General features: G+C 41.5%; 1 protein-coding gene and 1 long non-coding RNA gene across 3 annotated transcripts in view; both read left to right on the top strand.

Annotated features, from left to right (window-relative positions):
* Nucleotides 1-27450, top strand: part of stox2b (storkhead box 2b) — a 51532-nt gene that overhangs the window by 9066 nt on the left and 15016 nt on the right. The window contains exons 1-3 of one of the 2 annotated variants that reach the window (XM_085171185.1): nt 7670-10275; nt 14388-14540; nt 23674-26062. In XM_085171185.1, coding sequence (XP_085027311.1) covers nt 14408-14540; nt 23674-26062 — 2522 coding nt within the window. In that variant the 5' untranslated portion in view covers nt 7670-10275; nt 14388-14407. Of the gene's footprint in view, nt 1-7669; nt 10276-14387; nt 14541-23673; nt 26063-27450 lie in introns of those variants that run through there. The other variant, XM_085171177.1, reaches the window with a different exon arrangement.
* On the top strand, nt 10282-14387 carry LOC146524103 (uncharacterized). The gene is made up of 2 exons (XR_014875851.1): nt 10282-12301; nt 12362-14387. It is a non-coding gene; the product is annotated as an uncharacterized LOC146524103 (long non-coding RNA).

The raw sequence follows: 27450 nt of genomic DNA, 5'->3' as shown, positions 1-27450 counted from the left end.
GCCTCCAAGTTTAATCAGCTGAGAGAGCAAAAGACCCGATCATATCTTCATATTCCTGGAACGGTTCTCTGGTCTGTCAGTTCTTCAGTTTGAAAACCAAATAGTGGCGAGTCCCAGGTATTTAAACTCGAGTAGGAGTGGTCTCTTAAGAGGGTCGTTGACCCACTATTGATTATGTGCCTCACACGAGCCAAGGTGTCAAAAAGGGCATGGGTCATTACCAGCAGAGGCTTTGGGTCAGAGACCTGTCACATAATAGGATGATGAGATCATCTGATGAACTTGCTATAAAACTATTCAAACTAGTTGCCTCAAAAAACTAAGTGAAGCTTACTTAAGTTGTTAGGACAACTTATTCATTGCAAGTATGCAGTACTAATAATAATAATACTAATTCATCGGGTAATGTTTATATGTTGATTCATGGTTTTCTTCAGTTTTTGATCCACTGCAGAATATATTTAAGGTTATCTGCTATAAAAAGCCAGAACAGGAAAATCTCCTTCATGTTTTTCTGTTTCATCCTCAGTTACTTTGACACAAAGGCCTCTGCTGTGATGCTCACACCTCTGATGAAGGCTCACACGTGTCAGTACTGAACAATGATCAGAATTATAAAATTTCTGACTGAGTCAAAGTTGAATCGAATTGGAATCCACTCGATTATAGAAATCGGTGACGATACCCAGCCCGAGTGCCGGGGTGGGCCTCCCCGACAGAATTGGTTTCCCCTGCATCGTCGGGACACGCTGGGCTGTCCAAACAGGATCCCACAGTTGTTTATGTTGTAAACCCATTCTGCACAGAGAGGCATTTTTTGAATAATGTATTGATAGCAATGTTGAATATTCTTACACATTAAAAAAAGCAACTACACGTAAAATAATTACACTATAAAGATGGTTTGTTTTTCTGTTATTTAAAAGAGGTAGTAGTTTATTTTATTGCGACCTGTAATTTATTGCAGTTTACTTTTATTTGTTTAATTGTTTACAGAAGGTTTGAGGTGGGGGGGGGACGAAAGTCTCCTGACAGCTAAGATGAGGAAAGCTGACGACACGTGTGCAGCGCTCGGCTTCACTGGCATATTGATGCACTTCAAATGTAGTAGCAGTAGTTTAGAGAGTTGCAGCACTACTACATGCATTTTGAATCTTTTCTGTTCAGACTAAAAAATAGTGTTAATAAAGTTATTCTTTATTTTAAGTTGATCTTTATTCATTTCTTTTTAACTTTTCTTTAATGTTAATAAGGATACAATGTTATGCAGAGATGTACTTATGCTAACAACTTTATAGACAAATGATAGTATTTATAGTTGCAGAGTGGGGGTCGTGAAATGTTTTCTTCTTCCTAAGGGGGCATAACAGAAAACACTCGAGAAACACTGATTTAAACTAAACTAACTAACTATTTAAACTGTTATGTTTAGTAAGGCTAGCCTGGGCCTTTCTTTGTGGCGTTTGCCTGTCCTCAGTGTCTGCTTAGCTTCCTTCCAGGCACTCCCACTTCCTCCCAAATCCAAGGATGTCCAGGTAGTGGGGTTAGGTTGATTATTGATTCTAAATTGACCTTAGGTGTTAGTGTGAGTTTGAATGGTCGTCTCTATCTCTGTGTTAGCCCCGTGACAAACTGACAACCTGGACTGTGTCAGACTGGTGATCTGGACAAGATCCCTGGATGTACCCTGCCCCTCGCCCTATGGTATTTTGTATCGGTTTCAGCGACGCTGTATAAGTGGAAGAGGATGGGTGTGGGAGTGACCAAAGAGGGCCCAGTGGAGTCCACAAGTTTAAGAAACAGGATGTGGGTAACATATTGGAGCGTGGTTGAGTTCGGCGCTGGGTTTGCGGGTTTCATTTCAGTTAATTTGGAAAACAAGGGAGTTGTATTTTCTCTTAGACCTTATTTAGAAATAATTTTTAAAAAGTCATTGCAATCTTTATCTGAAAGAAACTGGTGTACATGGAGGAGAACAATGGTACTCACTGTATCAATGTCTTTAACAGATAAGAGAAATCCAGCACAGACCTGACAGTAAAGACCTTCAGCTGTTCCATCTACAGTTTGTTGAAGTGTCATCAGGAGTGATCTCAGTCAAGAAGACTCCACAGCATGTCTTTATCCTGTCTTCCTTCTCTCACCCCAACCAATCACAGCAGATGGCCCCGCCCCTCCCTGAGCCTGGTTCTGCTGGAGGTTTCTTCCTGTTAAAAGGGAGTTTTTCCTTCCCACTGTCGCCAAAGTGCTGCTCATAGGGGGTCATATGATTGTTGGGTTTTTCTCTGTATCTATGAAGCGCCTTGAGGCGACTTTTGTTGTGATTTGGCGCTGTATAAATAAAATTGAATTGAATTGTTAAGGAAGAGAATTAGAGGGGTATAGCAAATTGTATAAGAACCGGACTGAAAATCAGTGGCAATCTTAATGGAGTGATGAATCCAAATTTGAAAATTTTGGTTCAAATTATTGTTAATATGTACAGAAATGATGAGGAGGGTACAGCAGTGAGCGACTGCAGACCTCTATAAAAATCAGTGGAGGCATTTCAGTCAGTGGTATTAGGGATCGTGTCAAAATTAATAGAATAGTGATTGCAGAAAAGTGCCACGAGATTTTGGTCCATCATCACCATGTAGAGTGGACCAAAAACAAACCAGACAAAAGCTGGACTTCGACATTACTGAAGCAGTGTGGGATAATCCTGGCAGAGAATGGAACAGAAGGCGACTATTGCTGTGAATTAGAGCTGTATAATAAAACAGAATAGATTTTTGCCCTATATACTTAAACTGTATTTCTATATATTTACAGATGTTTCAGTAAAGTGAATCTATTCCCCATTCCCCTTGCAAAGTATAAAGAAATTAAGAGTAATTCAGGACTTTTTCTTATGTTTGCCTCTGATGTTTTTCTCTGCTTCCTTCCCTCGTTTCAGCCTCACAATTTATGTAAAGGCCGCTGTTATACATGTAGAGTTGTGCCTGTTTAACACTTGAACACTTGCTTTGTCATTCTGTTGGAAGCCCGACAGATACACAGAACACAGAGAGATAGACACACAATCGGATGTAATGGGAGCTCCTCTCGTGCAGCTTCCATGCAACTTTAGATCCATCTCGTCTTTGCTTAGCTATGCTCACAACAGACACACACACACCTGTGTTTCTGTGCATATAAAAGGTATTTTTCCTTACTATCTGATGTGTGACACATATTTTAATTCTCACATCTGGCATCTCTTTACAAACTTAAATTTGGAACCATCAGGTTACCCAAGGCCCTGGCCTAGTTTAGGGAGCCAGCCCCTGCAGTCCTAAGCCTTCACTGGCAGGGGCTATTTTTGGTTCTTTCTCTTCTATACACACACACTCTATACACACACACTCTATACACACACACTCTATACACACATACACAAAACCTTACTGTATTGTATCCTTCTCTGTTGGTTTGCAACATACCCACTTCAAGCTCTTTAGAACAGTCACATAGTAAAAGTTAAAATGTTGGCAGCTGGTTAACAGGCAGGTATTCATATAGCAGATTTCTACTCTGAGCACTCAGACTGGGTTGTGTGATGTTTCAGATGTTACATAATGGGATCATTGCATCTGCCACTGGCATCTTCAGAACTTGTTTCTCATCTAGGAAGAGCGCTTTGTTTTCCTTTGCCAAGAGGAACTCCATAAACTCTCTATAGGCTCCTCTTGTTAGTCAATTTTATTTAATGTTTTTATTTTTATATATGCATAGTTTAAGCGGAGCCTCACAAAAGCACTTAAGACCCAAGGCAACACAAATAACCAAGGAGGCCCCGGGAAGAGCTCCCACGGCCAATGGGCAAGAGCCCCAAAGCGTAAGGTGACTCCACCAGAGGCTGGCAATCCCAGTACACATTGAGGACAGGGCCTCAGGTGCCCAAGAACTGACTGGCACCTGGAAGAGATGAATGTCCCCCAGAACAGCTGGACGAAGCCAGCTCGGTCTCAAACTACCAGCCAACCTCTGCCTACTCGCCAGTGGACTCTAGAGCCGTGGAGATGTGATGACTGCGCACCAGTGCATAAAGCGAGGTCCATAAAGACACAATGATTGAGTTTGTGCAGGTCAGGACTGTCCAAACCAATCAAGTTCTTCCATACCAGAGACCTGGATTGACGTTAACTCGATAGAACAGCTTTGGGATGAATTAGAGTGGAAACTGTGAGCAAGGCCTTCTGATCCCACGTCAGTGACTGACACAAATGAAGAATGGTCAAAAAGTCAAACACAGTCCTAAACTTGGTTTAAAACCTTATCAGAAGAGTTGAAGCTGTCACAGCTGCAGAGGGTGAGCCAACATGGGCATAAAGGCAGATAAGTGAATACTTGGCAATATAGTGTATGTCATGACTCCAACAGAGCAGTTCAAACACCTTCTACAAAACAGCTCTACAAAAATAAGCAGCTGTTTTGTTCAGGTACAAGAGAATTTTTGTACACTAGAGATTAGCATTTTAGCATTTTGGCTCATGAAATACAGTTTCCTTTTAATACTTGTGTTGTGGAGGGGGTCCAATAGTTTTCATGTCACTGTATGTAGAGTTGTTACATGTCTGAGATGACTAGATAATAGTTTGCATTTATTTCAAACTGATAGTAGTTGTATTTAAATACTGATTTAAAATTACAACTAATTTTTAAATTAAAACTGTTTTAAATACAATAACAATGATACATATTTAAATTAAATGTGGTATGAATTCCACAAATGTGTGAAAAACGTAATTCAATTCAATTTTATTTATATAGCGCCAAATCACAACAAAAGTCGCCTCAAGGCGCTTCATAGATACAGAGAAAAACCCAACAATCATATGACCCCCTATGAGCAGCACTTTGGCGACAGTGGGAAGGAAAAACTCCCTTTTAACAGGAAGAAACCTCCAGCAGAACCAGGCTCAGGGAGGGGCGGGGCCATCTGCTGCGTCTGTGAGAGAAGGAAGACAGGACAAGACTATTAAATTGTCCTGCGTATTCTATACCAGGGCTGCATGATTATGATGTGTGTGTGTTTGTATTAATATAATTATTCTGGAACAAATACAGGTATTTAAACTGTTATGTATTAAAAGGTGATAACCTATAAACTGAGTGCCTTAAAACACGAGTGATAATATGACAGATTGCTGTCTTGGTTCTGTACGTGTGTGCAGAGAGACACTGGAAACAGGCATAATAGGTATAACTGGAGCGATAGTCAGAACAAGGAAGAACTGTCCTGTTGTACAGACGGCTGTTAGAACAGAAATCAGAGGAAAGGTGGCGTTGACCATTTTCAGAGATGGCTTTGGGAGCCATCCGCAGGCTTTTATGGTTGCAATCCATCGAACGGACTGACTGGACAGAGAAATTCTTGTCTTTGCAGTGCTTACTTTATATCAGGTAAGTTTTCAGGTTTCTGCGGTTTATTATAGGGAAAAGCAAACTCAGTCATGTAGTTCTGAACTTGTACTGACAGCAAATGCCCAGATAGTGTTGTCAGTGGCTGTTTTATCACGGTAAACACTACAAAATAAATTTAGCAACAGCCGCATGTTAGCAGACATAGCATGTAAATGTTTAGATGCTATGAGTCGGTTTTAACGCAAGCATTTGATGATGGCACTGAATACGAACTTAGCTAAGCCTAACAGATCCTGGAGCTGCAATGTGATGACTGAGTATCCAGTAATCCAGTCTTTGTTCCATCATTGTTCATGTAAACAACACAGAGCCAGTGTGGAAATGGAAAGTTAATCCCTAATAATATGTCCTTGTCCCTACTTATTTTGATTATAGGTTGAACAGAATAAGAAAGCAAGCTGAAGTCCTCGCTTGCTGCTGTCCTGGGATCCTGCACCATCCTGTCAACAACACACCCTAACTCTTCAGACAGTGTAAAACTTACTAGTACAGCAGTAAGTTTTACTCGTCTGAGCTCTGAAATTCCTCCTTTTGTGATTATGAGACATAACAACCTGCACACTGTTACCAGAGTTTGTTAGGGGTTAATTAGGGTCCAGTAATCTTGATTATTTGATTCGTAAACTGTTGCAAACATCTTGTATTATGAAATAAAACATTCATGATCACTTTAAGATTTTGACTTGGTGTTTTTCAGCAGACGTTTCCTCTCATACAGGTTGTCATCGCTTTATTTCAGATAAAGATGGTTCATAAAGTCCACAAAGCTCCTAAAACTACGCTTTGGGGATCAGTAATAAGAGCATTGTCTCTAGGTTTAATGAAGCAGACACTGTCATCTCCAGCATTTAAAGAAACTGGCTTGAAAAATGCCAAAATGTGTTCAAAGAAAGTATAACCAGTGCTGCTGTATAATTGATTCCATTTTAAACCCAATAATCTGATTGGCTGAGCCCAGACATGTGGGATAGTCCTATCTTTGTGATTTCACTAAATGAGAAGTGACAGCTGAGTCAGCATTTTAAGATTTCAATATTTCAACATTTTTTATTTTTATAAGTATATCATATAAATGTGTGCATGTCTGATGTAATTATCACATTATTTCACCAGCTGAACAGCTGAATAGTTGAACATGTCCCCTTTGCATTGAGACAAAATGCAGTATACTCCTGGATAAAAGTTAATGAGGTTGATTTTTTTCTTTGACTAACTTTAATACTGTGTTTGCCAGGATACACAATAAAAATGTCAAACATTCACAGATCAGTGTTTGCATTTGATAACCATTTTGTCAAATGACAACATTTTGACAAAAAAGCAACATTCTTGTCTAACGCTTTCACTCGTAGTGGTCACTACAGTGGCTATTCAAAGGCTGTTTTCTTGTATATGTGTCAGTGTTGATGGTATACTTGCACAGAAACACACACACAGTGTATATTATTTATTCGTTTGTCAAATTCATAAGTCAAACGGTATGTTTATGGGCTCAAACTGTGCTCATAAATATTTTGTACTTGTAAATCAGGATTTGTGTGTGTACTTAGCCAAAAAATACATGTGAAACTCTGCACTCAAGTTACAAGTACTGATTTTGATCCTGTTTTTCTTCCTTTCATCTGATTGGCCAATGTCATGTCAATCACAAATTTAACAATCCAGTCGGAGAACAGATGGGTTTGGCTATTGGAGGGGTGCTTTATACTTCTATTAAAAGTAACTCGGTTACTTCAAGTTACTCGTTACTTTCAAAGTAACTAGTTACTAGGGAAAGTAACTTTGCTTTTACTCAGAATTCTCTTGTTAATGTGTTGCTTCTGTAACTGGATACCAGCACTGCCAGTCTTCTAGCTTGCTTACTTGCCACAAGTGCACTGTGCCACCTACCAATAGAAAGGAAACGATAATGTGCATATTTCCACGAGAGAAATCCCACGCCTGGACCGTCGTTGACCACCGCCATGATTCTAGCCTACGTCACAGCGTCATTTGCGCTTTTTACATCCAACACAAAAACTGCAGTCGTGGTGCTTTGATTGTACTCAGAACTCTGAAATTCTGCCTTCTGAATAGGAAGATGTAGGTAACACCAGACTGCAGATGAGCTGCATACAGGGCTGGACGGGGACAAAAAATCGTCCCGGGCTTTTTGACTAGAGACCGGCCGCCATTATAGGAAAAAGCATAAAGCCTTTGAATGAAAACAAACACTGTTGTGACAGTGATGTTCACTGTTTTGATGGTATATATGCATCAATCTATCAATCCTTTGTTGTAAGATTCAGATAATTATTTATTAAAAGCTAGACATTTTAAATGAGAATAAGAAAGAAAAGTATTTCTTTGTGCCCCCCTCTCCCTGTTAATGCCCTACCTGCCCCCCTGCACAGTTACCAGCTGTCAGCTACTTAGAAAAGGATCCTGGTGTTATTTGTCTCTCAGAAACAGTTCATAACTTCAACTCATCCATGTCACCTAAAAGGTAAACCTGTTTCTCCATCACCTGTTCAGCTCTGATGATTCAGTAAGGACATCTCCTGGTTTCATCTTCATGTTTCCCTCTCACCACATATCCAAACCGACATCATGACCAGCAGCTTTACAGCTGTGGCTCCAGCAAACATCAGCTGATACTAGAAATTAATATTAAATAAATTCTAACAACAGCTGATCAAGCTTAAACGTGCTGCTGTTGTTTAACGCGACCTCCACTGGGTTTTTTTCTTTCTGGCGCAAAGTGGGCGATACACAAACAAGAGAGAAAAGCCGATCAGCTGATCATTGATCAGTTTCAAACTGTGCTCCTTTTCACCTCAATACAAAACGCGAAATATTTTCTCTGAATACGAGACGATTCCGTTTTTACAGGACGGTTGGCAACTCTACTAACTAACCTTATGAATAAAATAAAGTTCAATATCAGTAACATCATAGCACCCACCCAGCTGTTTAGAAACTCCGTCATAAATAAACTCCACCTAAACTTGGTTAGGCGTCTTGTACAGCTCTGTTTTATGTCCACGCCTCTGGCTCAGCAGCTGCAGCACACAAAGCTCAGCTGACAAATGTCAGTATTCGATGTCCCTTGTGTTGTCCTCGGGCCAAAAATGGTCCCTAGGTGAATGCGGAACAAGTATATGGGAATCCCGAGGACAATGACTGCATAGGACAAAGTTTGTAGGCATCTAAAGATTTACAAGCCGCAAATTTTTCCTTTTTCCTTTCCGTTTCTTTTTAACAACGCACACAAATATGTCGGACCCCTGTAACCTAGGCCAGTTGGACCTTTGACCCACTGAACCGACAGTGAGTACAGGTCAGGAAACATCTTCCCATTACTAAAACTTAGTTTATCAGTGGGCACCGGTAAATGATTAAGTAAATGGACGAAACAAACCTGGTTTTAAACCATCAGCGTTAAGTGATGACACTGGTAGCAACAGTTGTAACTTTCTGTCACCAATTAGGCTCCACCCACACAATATGTGATCAACATTTACACACATCGGAATGGTCAATGGAATGCGATTGGTTGGTGATTTCATTGCGCCAGCTGGATGGATGCACAGTGTTGTATGCTTGCTTTTATGTTAGCAACTGCATTGATTTTCTTGGCATTATTTTATACTGCAGAATATGTTGGTGTGTTTTCAGGTGGTGGAGTAAGTTTCAGGCGGTGCACACATGGCTCCACAACACTCTGCAGATCATTTCTACTCGCATCAGTTCTGCTGAATCCAAAGTATTTCCAAACAATGGCTGATTTTCCAAGTTTTTCTGCTGTGCCAGATATTTCAGTTTTCTTGTTTGTCTTAATGCGGTGTTACTTGTCCAGACAAGTCCAGCAAACTTCACATTGCAACATGCAGGAACTGGGATTGACGTGCATCCCCCGTGCAGGCAGTGATGGAGCGCCTAATATTCATCTGCGTTGTATTCTGTTGGGGAGCATGCATTTTCAGTGCTTCTTAATATGTTCATTTAATTGTGGGAATCCAAAATCATGGTAGAGAATTGGTATCATCATATTAGTCTCATACTTGTAGTGTAGGCTACTTTGAATTTACCAGATGTGACGATCATTCTTAGTAAATGTTTAACATATTTACTTTGAAATCTTCGGTGTATGTGCAGTTATTCTGGAGTTTATTCAGAGTTGACTCTGAGTGAATAATCGTAATCGTATGTGTGCGTGTGTGTCAGTGCTGCAGCACTGCAGCTGGGTTCTGGTGTGACCCAGTTAGGACACTAAGGATTGATGTAGGACACACACACACACACACACGCACGCACGCGCACACACACACACACACACACACACACACACATAGAGCAGAGCAGACTTCTATGTCTGCACTTCTATAGCAACAAATGTCTACTGCAAAGTATTAGCAACAAAGAGCAACTTGGGATACGTTGTCATGGCAACCTTCTCAGTAGCCCGCCCACAACTGGAATGTCAGCATGCATGCAGTGACGGAAGGGCTAAAAAACACTGGTGCAGAGTGAGGCAGTGTGTGATTGGTCACACCCCCTTGTCTTTGTGTGGTGCAGAGGATTGTGGGTAGCCTTTGACTGAACAGTGTGTGTGAAGAGTGGGGGCGGGGCTGTGCCTGTGTGAGTAGAATAGAGGAGCATGATGCCTGTGTAATAAGAGAGGAGAGGGGGAGGAGCAGTGTGTGTGTGTGTGTTTGGAGGTAAAAGGAGGATGAACTGCTGTGTGAGGCAGCAAGGGGAGAGATTTGCGTTAGCGTTAGAAGCCACAGGCCGCAGCTTTACAACTGGATTTAAATTCTCAGAAGGAAGTGGATAATATCAGCTAAGGTATGAATCTGCCTTTACTTTATCTGTTTGGCTTTTTCTCCCTCTATTTTTATCACTGGCCTCTTCACAACTTGCTACCTTATGAAAGGTAGCATTATAGCATGGTTTAATGTTATAGAATAATTAGATGGGACAAGATTACACGGATAAGGAATAAGGCATACATGCTGCAAGAAGGATAATGGAGGTTTATAAAGAGCATTAGAAGTGGAGGGGGTGTGGTTTAGTGCTGTGGACAAAGGAGGCTGGCTGATTGTACGTGTCTCTGACTGTGGTGGCAGTAAACAATCAGTGTTCAGTAATTTGTCTGTACTACTGTCTCTTTTCTTACCCAGCTACACTGCTTCATGCAGCTGCTCGCTGATCTCTTTTTTAGCATCCTGGTTTTTCTCTGAAGATGTCTCCTGTATATGATTTGTCCTCTGATTTTACTGATTAGCTCTGTCTCCCTACCTGTCTGCTATTAGAAAGTTGTAGTAGCAAGAAGAGAGAAGCGCTGTAAGCTAACAGCAGCTACTTCAAAATGGCTAATCTTTACCAGTGACTGGACCAAAAACTACAGCAGATGCACAGTTAGGGAAGGCTGATGCTCAAAATTAATGATGTATTTCTTTTAATAGATTGTGATCTGGCTAAAACTAGTTATCGGCTATGCTAGTCATTTTCATTCTTCTGGAAAATACAATAGTAGTCATGGGAGAAAACAGTATTAGTGATAGGAGTGCTGATAGGAGTTATGGAAATTGTTAAACTACCACAAGCACATAAACACTACTACCTGAAGAAGTACTCATAAAAAGAACTAGTAGAATTAGTAGAACTGCATAGTAGTAATCTAATTGGATTGTTATTTTATTTGTTAAAGCGACACTCCACAGTGCTATCTTGTGTTTTAACCAGCCTATGAAAGCAGTAGAGAAACACATTTACCATCATGTTAGCTGCTCCAGTGACAAAAGACACATTTTTAAGGTAGAATATTTGCCAAAAGCAGAAGATTGAAAATAAATGATTGAGGTGCACCTTCTTAAAACATGTGGACTCTGTTCAGGAGGAAGATCAAGGCTTCTTCTAATTGAAAGGTTGGTGGTTAGGGTTGGGAACAAGTGGTTCTTGTAGAGATATGGACAGTACTTAAATTTTTTTGCACATAAGGACAACAGTGTAAAGGTAAAGTGGGAACGGTATCCAGGATAGAAACAGACACCTTCAGCTGTTTGCAAGCCTCTGTGCACACAGCATGCTGACACAAAGCTAGCCAAGAAACCAGAGTGATGTTAAAGCAGGGTGAGCACTGACCCCAGCCCAGCAGCAAGACCCTAAACAGGTAACAAATGGATGCAGTCTCCCTTTCTACCTGCTCATGTTTCTAAAGCAGACCAATGTGGCAATTAAGTCTCTTTGTGCTGTTTTTTCTCTTTGCTTTGTGTTCATATCTACGCGAAAGAGTGTATGTGTGTCCTCATTAGGATAGGCGTTTGTGTTGGTGTGTGGGACTGTCTCAGGTTTATTTTGTTAAATGGTAATTATGAGATTATGTTTGTCAGGTCATTTTATGGAGAAACACCAAGGTAATGTAATGAGTAATGTAGAAATTACTTTCTCCTGTGAGGAGAAAAATCCTGCCAAGTATTTACTAAGAACGTGTTCTGTGTAATATGTGTAATACATTACTTTTTTTAGGGTAATGACCCCAACACTGTTCTCAACAAAAGGGGTAAATACTGCCAACATGGACAAACATTTGCCCACACAGCATGCAGTTAATTTGCACAAATGTAATGTCCTTGATACGCTTGGAGATGGTGTGGACTTGTAAAGCGGAGCCAATGAGAATCGATAAGAGATATCAATAATGGAATCAGAATAGCTAAATTCTTATCAATTCCTATCTCTACCGGAGATTGGAATGTCATAGTGGGCAGAATTCCTCCCGCTGACGTGTTTGTGAACCCATGAACAGGAGCACAACAAACTTGGCAAAGCATCTTGAAGAGCAACACCCAGGTTTTTATGAGGACTTCAGGTCAGTAAAGTTCAGGTCAGGTCAGTAAAGTTCAGGTCAGGTCAGTAAAGTTCAGGTCAGGTCAGTAAAGCTCCCGTTTCAACAAGATTTAATTATTAAAAACATCTCCAATCTTGACATTTCCTCATTACTGAATATTTCAGAGTCAAGAGTTAGTAGTATTATAACAAAGTGAAAGCAGTTGGGACTGACAGCAACTCAGGTCACCAAGTGGTATGCCACGTAAAATCCCAGAGAGGAGTCGGTGGATGTTGTGGGGCACAGTGTGCAGAGGTCGCCAACTTTCTGCAGAGTCAAATTGCTACACACCTTTAAACAGTGCGCAGGACTCCATGGAATAGGTTTCTATGGTCAAGCAGCTCCATCGCCATGCACAGTGCAAAGCATTGGATGCAGTGGTGTAAAGCACGTCACCACTGGACAAGTGTGGAGTTACCAGTACTTGTCTAACTGCATTGTGTCAAATGTTACGTTTGGTGGAGGGCAGTTATGATGTGGATTGTTTTTAAAGGTTGAGCTCAGTCTCTTAGTTCTTAGTTAGTGAAAGAACTCTTAACGCTTTGGCATACCAAGACATTTTGGACAATTTCATGCTCCCAACTTTGTGGAAACAGTTTGGGGAAATCCCTTTCCTTTTCCAACATGAAATGTCTATATGGCAAGGGCCATATAGACATGGATATGAGTTTGGTGTGGAAAAAATGGACTTCTCTGCACTGAGTCCTGACCTGGACCTGATCGATAAACCCTGTGAATTAAGCATTTTGTTGTCACTCAAATTGTAGATTTGAAGATCACTACAGTACCTCTGTAGTGATTTAATAACCTAAAAGTTATTTTCATTTGTTTATTTGCACTACCTGAGTGAATAATTATCCTAGTGTTTTATTTTTTGAACTATGTAAGACAACTTGAATAGCTAACTGCTAACTGCTCAGGAGGCAGAGCCAAGTAATCGATTCCTAGCTGCTCCAGTCTGCATGTCAAAATATCCTTGGACAAGGATACCCTGTATGTTATTCTAATCTTTATTATGGTATCTTTTCTTTAACTCCCTTTTAATCTTTTGTGAGAATTCTGCTGTGGACAAAGACTACTAGTGCTCAAACTCCCAGCAGGAACACACATCCAGACGTTCCTTGAGTAGTTGAGTATCTAAGTACAGTTTCTATATTCTGTTCTGTTAAACGTTGTCCTAATTATCTGACAAATCCATGGAAAGACCATTAATCAGATTGGTCCTACTTACCTTTCAGTATTCTGCAAATGTCATAGTTCCATTGTAATGTTTTAAAAACTGAGCTTTAAAACATACCTACAAACATACGGCTTATGAACAGTGGTAATAAAAGAAAAAGAGGCCGACGGTGATCACTGACTTTTTTTTAGTGGCTTGTTTAGATTAAATGGAAGAAGATACAAAGCATTAAAAACACAACAGCCTTAATAAACACAGAGTAGTTTGGACTTGGAAGCAGGATTCATAGTCATCACTTAACAATCGGATATTTTGGAAGCCCTCAGCCTTTTCTCCTTCTTGGTAGCTGCTGATCCGCTGAAACCATGAAAACAAGTTTTGGTCAACAGCAAATGGATCAACTGAAGGGGCAGATAAATCTCTGTTTCTGTTTCAGGTTTTTGCTGGATTTTTCTTATTTCTTAATGACTTTGAGATACTCTTCTGCTGTAGGTAGATTTTATGCTTGCTGCTTAATCTTTTTTGTTTTGGCCTCCGGTTGTCCAGCTTCCTCAAGTGTTTAAAAGAGACACCTCACACATTTTAAGGACGCCTCAGGTTTTTGGCTAATAGCTCCTTGGGATTCACCTGATGGTGTAAACATACTTTTCAGACTGTGTTATCTTTGGTGATACTTCACAGATTTAACTAAAACATTGGAATAAATGATCTGTTTTGGTGACAGGATGGTAATGCAGTGCCTAAAGACACATTTTCACAGGACTTCAGAAAGCCTGAAGAGCTGTTCAGACACATGACTTTTTATTTGATATATTTCTGAGATGTGTTTTGTTTTGTGTTGTGCAGTTTAGGAAACTTGTCACTTAACCGTTTTCTGTCTTTTCACAGGTGATGTGTCACCGATCAGTATGTCCCCCATCAGCCAATCGCAATTCATCCCTTTGGGAGAGGTTTTGTTATTGGCTATCTCTGCTATGAACTCTGCCCATAAGCCTGTCACTCAGGAGGCCTTAACTGAACACCTGCAGACATGTTTTCCAGGTAACACCAGCCTCAGTCAGCACTGTCTGTAAACTCTTGTCTACTCAATCACAGTTACAGGTTCAAGTAACTGTGATTCCTTAATCTATCCAAGCACTCACACTACATTTTGAAGTGTCTGATATTTCTTTTGCTTTCTAAAGGTGAGGATAAGTCATTTTATCTCAAGTGTTAAAGATTTGCCTGTGCAATATTTGGCATTTTTCTAAATGCAATTCCAAGAGGTTTTCCACCCCAAACTTGTTATCAGTTAACCTTTTAAAAATGTAAATGTGTCAGTGATATATCGCCCCTCGCCCCTGTGGGGCGGTCCTTATCCTTCAAGCTGAGGTCCTCTACCAGAGACCTGGGAGCTTGAGGCTCCTCCAGCAGATCCCAAGAACAAAATCTGAGATCTCTTTCCAGAAGAGCGCAGTCCTGGGAACAGCTAAGATACCGGACCCTCGAGCTCTCAGGCCTCTGGTAGAGGATCCGAGCTGGAAAGAAAAAGACTGCCCAAGTTTTATATCACTTTGACCTCCGACATGACAATGACCCAAAACACACTCTGCTCATGGTGAAGAACTACCTTCAGAAAACCAAAGTAAACGTTATCTGCTGGTCTACACAAAGCTCTGAGTTGAAACCCAACAAAAATCTGTTGGTTGAACTGAAGATGAAGAGATTCACCAAACAGAAGGGACCTGGGATTGCTCAGGAGATGTGTGTGTGAGACTTGTTGAACACTACTACAAATGACTGCAAGCTTTAATCTAGCACAAAGGATACACAGCTGACTGTTAGTATCAGGGGGCTAATCATTTTGACCCAGGTAGTTTTTGTGAAATCATTTTGCTCCTGTGGGCAACATAAAATAATGTAAACATCCAAAATAAAAAGATAATAAATGCATTTTTTTCCTGAATGGAACATGTAAACAAATCTAACCAGTTAAGGTGTAAAACAGTTAACCTGAAACCCAGTTATACTCACTTCCACTTTTTTCCAGTGTTATTCTGTCACCACTTTGTGCACACATACACAATGACTTGACTGTATCACACGCTCCAAATTTGTCTATTGTCTCAGTGAGGTGGACAGTGAGACTCGATGTGGTAGTAAAGTATGACACAGCTGTGTCTCTACACTCCCGGTATGGCTCAGAAAGTGTTGTTTATGAGCAACAAGAGTCACTTACTTTAATCGGCTTCTTAAGCAGTTGAAAAATGTCAGATTTATCTGCATTATGTCTTTAAAAATGAAGCATAAAGTGTTTGTTTGTCTTGTAACTGTCTCCTCAGTTTTTGTCATAAGGCTTGTTATGGAATTTTTCATTATTTGGAGCGTTACTTATGTATTTCTTTATGTTAGCTTTGGCTTGTAATATGGTAAGCATTTGTAATTCAGAAAAGTTACCATGCAAGAGATTTATTGACTTATTAACTTGAGAATTTGTGGGAAATTTGCACACCACTCTGTGCTGGGGGAGGTTTTATTGTAGATACATCCTATCTGAAAGATCTGTTTCTTGTGTTGTAAGCTTCCTGCTTTTATGATCCTTATGAGCAGGAGGTCACACACACACACACATTGGGGGGTTTCGCGGTGGGAGGTGCTTGTGCTGTGATGTGTATTGTAACTGTCATGTCAATAAACAGCTGCGAGGAAGCTGCTCTTTGAAGCATTTGGGCCAGAGACAGGTGATGAGCATTAAGCTCCACCGCCTGGTTCTGACCAAACCTCTCCCTCGTTAGCGAGTTAAAGAGCGGTTGAAGATGTTTTGTCTTGTGTTCTTCATGAGGAATAAGTCTCTAAACTAGCGGGCCTGTGGTAACACAGACCCAACACATGAGGTCTACACATCCTCGTCCTTCTGCTGTGTTGCACATGCAACAATTACAGGGAGAAATTTGCTGTTGCTTTATTATTTATTTGTTATTTCTAGTCTCTTTAACATTATTATTATTATTATTAAAGGCAATTTGTTTGAAACATTTTAGATCAAATTAGATAATATAGTCAATATATGTTAGTGACAGTGACATGTTTTTATTAGAGCCCCAGCAATTTATCAGCTGGCCAGTATAATTGGTTGATATTAGACATTTGGGGAAATCTCAGCATCAGCATTAATAAGACTGGATAAATGAAAATGTAAAAACTACAGAAGAAAAGGTAAAAACATCTCAACCATGTTACGAGTGTGTACTGCGAATCTTGTCTGCTAGAAAGTACTTTTCCTGTTGACAACACACATTTGGAATATCAGAAATACAACACCAGCAGAGCTGGGCAGAGCATAAACAAGTCAATAAATCCATCAGGCTTTATTCCAGAAAGTTGATGCTGTTCATCTGGACGTAGCTTTTTCAGTCACCAGAGACTCTAAAGAAATGTGACTTGGACGAGTGATGAAACGTTTCTCCCTCTGAAAACGTCCAGATGCACAGAATCACCTTTTTGGGCTTTCCTTATCTGGATGATTGAGCATGCATGAAGACATCAGACTTTGTTATTCCCACATTTTCACAGTCCTAATAACCAGTTTGAATTGGCAACATTTAATGTGTTGTGACTGCACGCTAAATCTGCACGCTGCATCTCCACACCTGACATGAGGGAGCTGCAGACAGGCAAAAGCAAATGCAGCTGAAAAATTCAGATACATCTTGATGCATTAAAGAAAGGACCTGGTATGTTTTGAAATTTCCTGGTAGAGTTTTGAAGTGCATGTCTTATTTTTTGCAGTTTTAAACAAGACGTGAGGTCATATGACCACTGTTTTCTGAGTGGGAGGGGCAGCTTCCATTAAAACTGCCCTCCTGGCAAACAAGGAACAGAACAATAGCGCCTGTCTTAAAGGCCAGCAGAGACACTTCATCCACTCCAAAGAGAGCCATTAGGGGATTAGGTGGTGGGCTCAGAATCCTAAACAGGGAGTGAAAAACCTCCAGAACTGACCGAGACTGGGACAAGACCAGTACATATCAGTGAGGCTTCAGCAATGTTCCCAGATATGGGATAACTTTTCTCATCATCTCAAGCCAGTTTTCATCATTGATGTTAATCAAATGTATCAACAACATGTCTCCTTGGCTATTCTTGATTGGTTTAAAGCAGTGGTTTCCAGCATTTTGGACCAGGCCACACAGATGGACACAGATTGTTAATGTGTCGTGACATTTGTTTTGCTTTGGTCGGCAGTTCTAGAAAAAAATTGAAAACCAGACTGACAATATATTCTTTTCTTCTGTATAACGTATTTTCCACACTATAAGGCGCACTTAAAATCCTTTAATTTTCTCGAAAATCGACAGTGCACCTTATGTATGAATTCTGGTTGTGCTTACTGACCTTGAACCGATTTTATGTGCTACACGGCGCTCAAAAATCGGTCAAAAAATGTTTTAGTGCGACTTTGGTTGCTACGAAGCCGCACCGCTTGATGGTCAGGAGCCTCGCTGAGTAATCTGGGTCCTAAACTCCGTCAGATTCAGGTCCCAAAGTCAAACGAACACTGCAGCATCAATGAGAGTTAAAAACGGTCTAAATTCTTTTGTCTTTAATAAAATGATCAGCGTTGCTGCTTTACCAGGTGTAACAATTAAGTTTAACATCCAGGCATCCATGAAAACAGAATTTATTAAATTTAACGGAGTTAGAAGTTAGCAGGAAGTTAGCTCGCTAGTCTCCACCTAAACATGACATACCATGTTCTGCACCATGTCCTGGGTCTGCCACAGGGCCTCCCTGTAGGACATGCCTGGAACCGCCCAGGAGGATCTTGTCAGATGTCAGAACCACCTCAACTCACTGCTTTTGATGTTCAAGAGTAGCAGCTCTATTCTGCGATACTCTCAAATGACTGAATGTGCACACATTAATGGAAATACAATATACGCTACTTTTCAAAAGTTTGACAACAGCCCAGTTTTTCCAGTTATTTATTGCAGTTCAAGTCGTTCAAGTCCAATGAACAGCTTGAAATGGTACAAAGGGAACTGTGAGAGTTTTAAAACAAAGGTAAGGTTACCCAAGGGTGGGCTCTAAAACCTGCAGGACACCGGCCCTCGAGGCCTGGAGTTTGACACCCCTTAACAATTTAAAATCTGCTCTGCAGCAATGGAGGTTGATTAAGCCTTGAAAGATGGTGCTACGAATTCCTACAGGTGTTCCAACTTTTCTAGATTACTTCCAGCCCCCTCTGTCAGCATAAAAGCAGTGTTGAACACACTGTGGTACCAGACCCTCGTGAGCATCAGTTGAACAGTATTGTACTGCAGAAAGTAGAGTGTTGCTACAGAAATGGCAAGAAACAGACAATTAACAGTGGAAGAGAGACAGACCATCATAACCCTTATAAATGTAGGTCTGTCCTACAGAGAACCTGCAAAGAAAGTCAAGGTGTCAGTGAGTCCAGTTTTCTTCACCATCAAAGGCTCCCTAAACCAGAACAGCTACCACAGCATCCTGCAGCACCATGCAGGATCCTCTGGTATGCACCTAGTTGGTCAGGGCTTCATCCTACAGCAGGATAAAGACCCCAAACAGTCCAAGCTGTGGCAGAACCACCTCAGGAACAAAGAACAAGATGGTGAGCTTGGAAACATGGAGTGTCCAGCACAGTCTCCAGACTTAAACCCCACCAAGCTGGTTTGGGATGAACTGGACAGAAGAGTGAAAGCAAAGCAGCTACAAGGTCACATTCATGGGAACTTCTGCTACAGATATGGGAGAAGATTTGATTTCTGTTGTAGAAAGAAGCCACGGCTGTGTTCAGCTGTTATCTGACAAAGAGATTTCAAAATGCAATGAGATATTGCACTCCCTGATAACGACTGTGTGTTGACTGTTCTTCCCACTCTATGCAAGGACACCTGGGTTGGCTGGTAGACTGTTTACTTAGCCTGGCAGGGCGAAGGACACTGTCTGAACTAGGGACACGCACACACATACACTTACACTGATAAGCACTCACTCATCCCCACTCCCCTTCCAATGCCTTCAATGCTTGTAGCCTCCTGGGAACACGAGGCGGCTCTGGGCCCGCGCTGGAGAGTCGGCGCAGTGGCAGGATGGCTGCTGTGTTGCCTGGGATTACTCCTCATCCCCTACCCAACCCTGTTGCTGGTCACGTGCTCCATAATGTTGTATTGTGGACATTTATGTGCTTTCTGTGCAGAGGAGTTTTTTTTGTTTCCTGTTCTCATGCTGTCCTCCTATAGCCCAGCATGAGTAGAGGTCTCTTTTTTTCCTCTTGTACTTTCCCATTGTAGTGTACATTTCAGTGGTTTTTCTGTAATGCAACTGTTCTCTGACTTGTATCCCCATGTGATGTCTGTGTTGTGTGTATGGTTGGGGGGCGGGTTCATTCCACTGCAGGGCAACCTGCCACTGCATGTGGCAAATAAAATTTGAACTTGAACTGAACTTGAACTTGAACTAAACTGCATAATTTTCAATAAAAACTGGAAAAATTGGGGTTTTCTAAAATTTTTGACCAGTAGTGTATAAGGCAGTAAACGTTTGTACAATTCTAATTAGCTTGAAAATTGATATTTGGTACGACCACCTTTATTCTTCAACCTCACCTGAACTCTGTTAGGTGAGCTTTCTTGTAATTTCTTTAAGTAGTCTCCAGGAATAGTTTTCTGGGCTTATTGAAGTTCCTCTTTGAATGTTGGCTGCCTTTTGTTCTCTCTGTCAAGACGATCCCACACTGCTTCAGCAATGTTCATCATATTGTGTACCATGCATTATGAAACATTATTCTTTGAACCATAACATACTAAACCCCTCTTAATTCAACAAAGAAATTTCTCAAGCGATTCACTATGTGTCTTATTACTCTCGCTACCTGGTCATCGTCTTAGCACGATTGAGGTGGCTGAACAAACACTCACTATTTCTGTGCATGCAGTCTATCTTGTATTGCATCAGTCTGGATGCAGTGAAAAGCTGCTATGATGTAACTGACAGTAATAACTCCAGACTGGTAGAGGAGTGAGTGAAGGAGATGCTAAAAAAGAAAAGAGAAACATGGAGATTGAGGGGTTAGTTACGGAAAGAAAAAGCAACAGTAAGCAACAAAGTAGAACTAAGAAGAAAAATCAATAATAAAAAAAACTGCAGAGAAAATCCCACGAGGATTGACGTAGAATCACTTTTCACTCCAGGGTATATTTTTGTAATCCAGAAAGAATAAACAGATTTTCCTGTGCTGTTTACCAGTCCATAAACTTAAACTGATGATGATGTTGGTTATTTACAATGGGTAAAGTAATACTCATGGTGTTTACTCATTGCAGCCCTGTGACACCATAGAGAGCCGTTAGCATATCATCCTGCAAACCTTGAGTGTAGATCTGTAGAAGACTGCATTTGATTCCTCAGGGCTGACAGGGACGCCTACTTCACTGCCTTTCTTTTAGAGAAAGGCAGTGACTGCTTCCACTGTCAGAGGCCATAAGATGATTTGTAATCTTCGCTGCTGATTCTGTACTGTGATAAGTTCTGAAATCCGACTTAAACCCTTAAAATAAACATTTCTTCTACAGAAGATCAGTTAGCTGTTTTACAACTACTCTTTCAAGAACATTTGGGTTAAAAGGAACTTAGTAGATTGGCGTATAATTAGTTCAGACAGCTGGATCAACCTGTTTAATTATTCCCACTAGGGGTGGGCGATAGAAACGATATACGATAGAAACAATATAAATTTGGCCAACGATAGAGATTTTGACTATATCGCTCTATCGCGATAGCGCATGTTGATGATGTCATCAAGCTGCGCCTGTTTTGGTCGAAAGCATCGCAGCGGCTAAAACCATTATCATCTTCAAATTATGGCGGGCGACAGTCATAGTAAAGAGATGAAGCACTTTTGAAATATGGGGAAAGCCAAAAACTGCGCTTCCTTCACTTCCGTAACATTGATTCATTAATGCTGAATTCTCTCGCAGCTGCTCTGTTCCCATGTTCTTGCAGTATATTAATAACTAACCTCGTACTGTGGATGAATAATCTCAGTTGTTCTCCTGACTGAAGTTTGGCCCGTGTATAGCATCCTGCTATGCGATTGCATTTGTCCCTGACCACCAGAATCCCTCACGTTAACTTTTATCGAGTGAAAAAAAAGTTGGCGTTCATCCTCCAGCTTCACTGTGCTAATGTTATGCTAACATAGCTGTGTCGCTAGCAATCACGTAGCACAACATTATATACCAGGTAGTCCAACTTCAGTAACCCTGCAAACGTCACTGCTGTTTAGTTTTCTGTCTTCATTTATGTTGGAAGTGGTAGCAGAGCTGTACGTTTGAATTAGTTTCAAAAATCTCTCAGTCAGAACATGCTATGAAATGTTTAGGTGTAAACTAGCGAGCTAACTTCCTGTTAACTTCTAACTCTGTTAAATTAACAAATTCTGTTTTCATGGATGTTAAACTTAATTGTTACACCTGGTAAAGCAGCAACGCTGATGATTTTATTAAAGATGAACAAATTTAGACCGTTTTTAACTCTCGGTGTTCTTTGACTTTGGGACCTGAATCTGACGGAGTTTTGGACCCAGATTACTCCGTGAAGCTCCTCACCACGGCAGCCGTAACGCTATGACAACCCATCAAGCAGTGCGGCTTACCAAAGTTGTACTAAAACATTTTTTAACAGATTTCTGCAGCCAAAATCAGTTCGAGGTCAGTAAGCACAACCAGAATTCATACATAAGGAACACTCTCGACTTTTGAGAAAATTAAAGGATTTTAAGTTCTTATAGTGTGGAAAATACGTTATACAGAAGAAAAGAATATATCGTGATATATATCGTTACCGCACATGCTTCAAATTATACTCCGATATGGATATGAATTCCCATCTTAAAGGCATGTGGTGCGTAGCTCAGTAGTGACAGTTTGATCATATTTATGATTGAAGCATTTATTAATAGTAGGTCTTCTTTGAGCAGTCTTCTGAGACTTCATGTTGATGGGTTTTTTTAGGAAGTGATTACTCAAATTAACTATAGAGTCTCTGTAAAGATCAGTACTATTGGATGCCGCTGTATATAATGATACATCTGTGAGATGGATGTACAATTTTTTTCTCAAATGGTTAAAATTTGTAAAGAAATTCCTGAACTCATTGCTGTTTAAGGTTAAAGGAGTGCCTGGCACAACAGAGTTCTTCCTGTTTGTCAGACTGGCTCCATCACTGAAAAGAAACCTGCGGCTATTATTATTTTCTTTAATCAGTGATGAATAGTAAGATGTCCTAGCTTTACAATTTACAATAAACTTTTTTCTGTGCTAAATGAAGATCTAAATTAGTGAGATGCCATTTCCTCTCCAGGGTACATGTTATCTGCTTTAAGGTGGACTTTTTAGAGTCATACCAAGAAGTCGAGTGCTTTTGATTTAACACTTTGTTTTTTAATGGAGCCACAGTACCCAAAGCCGTGCCCAGTGAGGATGTTTTGGCACGTGGGACTGAAGAGCATAACAGTGAAGAAATGTTATCCTTAAACTTAGTTACAGCACTGTCAGAGAAATATACGGTAATGAACCAGATTCATCCAGATTCATTCATGTGGTTCATTACCAGAAGATTTTCATGGGCACAATCCACATACTCAACACACAAATGCCTTTCCTCACAAATGTGGCAGCATTTAATTTGAAATAAACAGGCTTTGCAACCTTTTGTACTAAGTAAAGACATGAGGGGTGGCTTAAGACTTGGACGCTATTGTTTGCTTTGACTGGAAACACTGAAAGTGTAAAATACCACTAACCTGTTCTGGGTTAGCAGGTAGTAACATTACTTTAGTCAGAAATACTGGTTGATGTTGAAAAAGGGGGTAAAGGTACATACCTTTGATATTGATATTGCAAAAGGAAACCTTTGCTGTCCTCACTGACGTTGAAGTTATTTCAAATCTTCACTCTGGAACTAATCTTTAAAGCTTTTAGTGTACACGTGTGGGACAAACAATAACATCTCTGTGGCAAGGGAATTTTTGCTTTTAAACATAGTACGATTAATAAAAATCCTGGATTGTATGTTTGTTTTTTAGTTAATTATGTTAGTGGGCGGGTTTAAATGAGGTCTTTGTAAAGAGCCAGTGGACTTACTGCTTCATGTCTCTGTCTTTGGTCAGGTGTACCTACACCAACGGAGGAGGTTTTGCGCCATACTCTGAACATGCTGGTCCGTGAGCGGAAGATCTACCCGACACCTGATGGATATTTTATCGTAACTCCTCAAACCTATTTCATTACTCCAAGCCTAATCCGAACTAGCTCCAAGTGGTATCACTTGGAAGAGCGTTCTGCTGACCGACACCAACATCAGAACCAGCAGCAGCAGCATCAGCAGACACAGTGCACCTCCCCTCTCTCTGGCACCATAACCCCTTCCACCTCCGGGGGTGTGCGAGAGCGAACACACCCAAAGTCCAACCAGAATCACAGCGGGGGAGGTGGGGATTCTTTTTACAACAACAGTTATCGTGGAGACGACCCCCCTAGCCACCACACCACCCTGCAGCGGCGATCCCCCAAAGACCACCGGGAGGCGTACTCAGTACCTCACTCCCCACAAACACCCCCTCAGCAAGCAGGAGGGAACACTGAAAAGAGCCGCAGTTCACTCGGGTTCCCATTCAAGACGGATACACTAAACAAGCACCGAGGTGGGGGCGCAGCAGGAGGAGGGGTAGCAGGAACTGCAGACATAGAGAAACAAGCTGGAGCTAGTGCTACAGGAAGTCGAAAGTTTGGTTTGAAGTTGTTTCGCTTGAGTTTTAAGAAAGATAAGGCCAAGCAGCTTGCGACCTTCTCTGCACAGTTCCCCCCCGAGGAATGGCCGCTACGGGATGAGGACGTACCCAGCCAGCTGCCGCGCCACGTAGAGATGGAGATCATCCGTAGAATCAATCCTGACCTCACGGTGGAGAATCTTGCTCGACACACAGCAGTCATGAAGCGTCTTGAAGAAGAGCGTGCTCAGAGGAGCAAAGCATCGTCGGCCAATCACAGCTCCAGAAGTAGAAGAAGTGGGGGCAGACACAGAAAGCCGTCCCAGACCAAACTTAGCCGCTCGCATAGTAAGACAAGGACTACTCGCTGTGAGCCAAGTGACAGTTCGCATTTAGAGTTGGCCGAAAGGGACTATAGAGGTTACTCATGCTCACTGGCTCGGTCACCAAGGGAACAGGCGGTGGCCATGGAGCGGCAAAGGGCCCGGCTCCACCTGGCACACAGCAACCCTAACATCCTTGACTCCTCACACCTGCCCGTTACTCCAGAGTGGGATGTGTCCGGAGAACTTGCCAAGCGACGCACAGAAATGCCTTTCCCTGAGCCAAGTCACGGCAAATCAGCCCACCATTCTAAGGTCCACCGCTCGCACTCCCACACCCAGGAGAGGAAATCCAGAAATGAACGCAGTGACAAGGCCAAGGAACGTTCCCGATCAATGGACAACTCTAAAGGTCCGCTTGGAGCTGGACTGATTGGACCACCCGATTATTATGATGACCGGAGCCGTTACTATACTGATGATGGCACCCTGCGAGCCAATCAGAACTCTTCTCACTACTCTCGTGCCACACCCACTTCAACTAAGGTGCCTGGGGATTCCCTGAGATTGGATGGGAGCAGGAACTTAGAGAAGAGTAAGAGCAGGGATAGCCTCCCAGCATATTCACCAAAACCACTGCCTAACTCTGCCTCTCCTGATGATTACTTCCAATGCCCTGGATCCTCTGAGGCTATTCTCACATCAACAGCTCCTCTGGGAACTCTGGGCAAAAACAGCCATGATGGATTAAAACTAGGTAGTATTGACAGGCAGACTGATAGACAGACATCCCATCCACCAGAAAATAGGGAGGACTTAACAAAGGTGGGACCTAAGGGCAGCAGCTTGCCACCAATACCCCTCTCTATCCCTGACCTCCCTCTTTCTAATGGACGACCTGCCCACAGCACCTCTTCCAATCAGGAGAAACGAAAGGAGATCTTTAGTAAAGATACGCTCTTCAAACCTCCGCCTAGCCTGCCTTTGCCAGGTTACAGCTCTCTGAGAAAACCCACAGCCCATGCCTCCTCAAATCTGTCATCATCCTGCGACGCTCTTGATTCCCAAGAAGCCTTCGATGCTCCTAAGCCTCTGCTGGCAACATCATCTGCTCCATCACAAGGGACTGAACCCACGTCCGGTGCTGCAGATGCAAACTTTGACTACTACAATGTTTCAGATGATGATGAACTTGAAGACGGAGGCGCGAAGAGTCAAGGAGAGGATGACAAGCCTGGAGGAAGCCTTGCTGTCATGGGAGGAGGTGGAGCAGGAACCATGCAATGGCTGCTGGAAAGAGAGAAAGAGAGGGATCTGCAGAGGAGGTTTGAAAGAACGCTTGCCTTCCCAGGTGTCAAAGAGAACCTTCCGGAGCCCAGTCAGAACCAGCAGTCAGCTCATTCTGCTCGGCTGGACAGTATGGACTCCAGCTCGGTCACTGTTGACAGTGGATTCAATTCCCCACGGTGAGAATATTATACTGTACACACTACAGCCATAAACACCAACACTGTACATGGGGGGTGGAGGCACTCCAGAATAATAAAACCCCAGATTAAGCCTTTGTTCGTCAATCTATATATTTTATAATTTAGTATCTAAATGAGACATTTTACATTTATCAAGTGTAGATAAATGATATCAGTGATGTTTAATCTCAAATGACCACGTTCCTGACTTCCATAAGTGGAGGAAAATGTATGGATAGTTTGCAGCAACCTTCTTCATGAACCCTGTGCTCCACCTAAGCTGTCAGATGCAGAGCTCACACACATGATCCGGGCACATTCCCAAACAGTTCCTAACAGAAAATCTTATTCTTGTATTCTGAACGTGATTATTCCCCTTTAGTAGGGCTGTTCGATATAACGATGTATATCGGATGACGATATAAAAACGTCTATCGTTTCATTTTACGCTATCGTTTGTTTCGTGGTGTCGCAAAATAAACTGTTTACGGCAATATGTTTTCATGGTTTTGATGGTCACTGTAGTTATTATTAATTTCTTCAAGTTCTCTCTTTCTCTTATATTTAATATAAACACACTACGGACGGACAAGCGCCTGTTTTTATGCGTTGTCGTTAGCAACAACGACGGTAACAGCATCGTGTGTCCGCTTGTTTATGTTCCACATAAACCTTTCACAATAAAGCTCAAGCTCCTGTTGAGACTTTTCAAAATAAACTGCATCACGTGAAAGATGCAGATTATTTACGGATGAGAAGTAAAAAAGACGCCAGGTGCTAAAAAATAAACCTTAGACTCAAACGTTAGAACAGGCTTTTCCCCGCAGCACGCCGTGTAATAAATACTCACAAAGAAAACGGCGCCGTTACAACTTATGTCTAAACATGTATCGTTTCATGCATTGGTTAAAACACTCGACTCCAGCTACATGACGCGCAGCTGGAAACACTTCACGCAAGTTGAGCTGCCCGAGATTCACAGAGTTTACAGAAAATGTTACATTTTTGTGATTTATATCGTTATCGGACGATAGATGTCTTATATCGGGATATGAGATTTTGGTCATATCGCACAGCCCTACCCTTTAGTTCCCTCTAACTGATCTGAATTGACCTTGAGACACATGTAAAAGCTGCTCTTATACTGCATTTATAAATTGCATTGCTGTTAGATCATCTGGAGTGTGACTCCATAGTGTAGTGCATACCTGCTGGGGATGGATATTTCTTTTGGTTTGTGTCATCCAGTTAAAGTCTGACAAATCAAAGGTACAGACCTACTGTGTGTTTGACCTGCTGAGGTATCTAATAAAGTCAGTATGAAATTAATGTCTGACTATAACCGTGTATAAGACAGCTTTAACTGGCATTTTGACACCAGGCTG

Source organism: Neolamprologus multifasciatus, chromosome 2, assembly GCF_963576455.1.
Source record: "Neolamprologus multifasciatus chromosome 2, fNeoMul1.2, whole genome shotgun sequence".
Taxonomy (NCBI): domain Eukaryota; kingdom Metazoa; phylum Chordata; class Actinopteri; order Cichliformes; family Cichlidae; genus Neolamprologus; species Neolamprologus multifasciatus.
The sequence above is the reverse complement of the archived record's forward strand: the minus strand, read 5'-3'. Positions and strand labels throughout refer to the sequence as shown.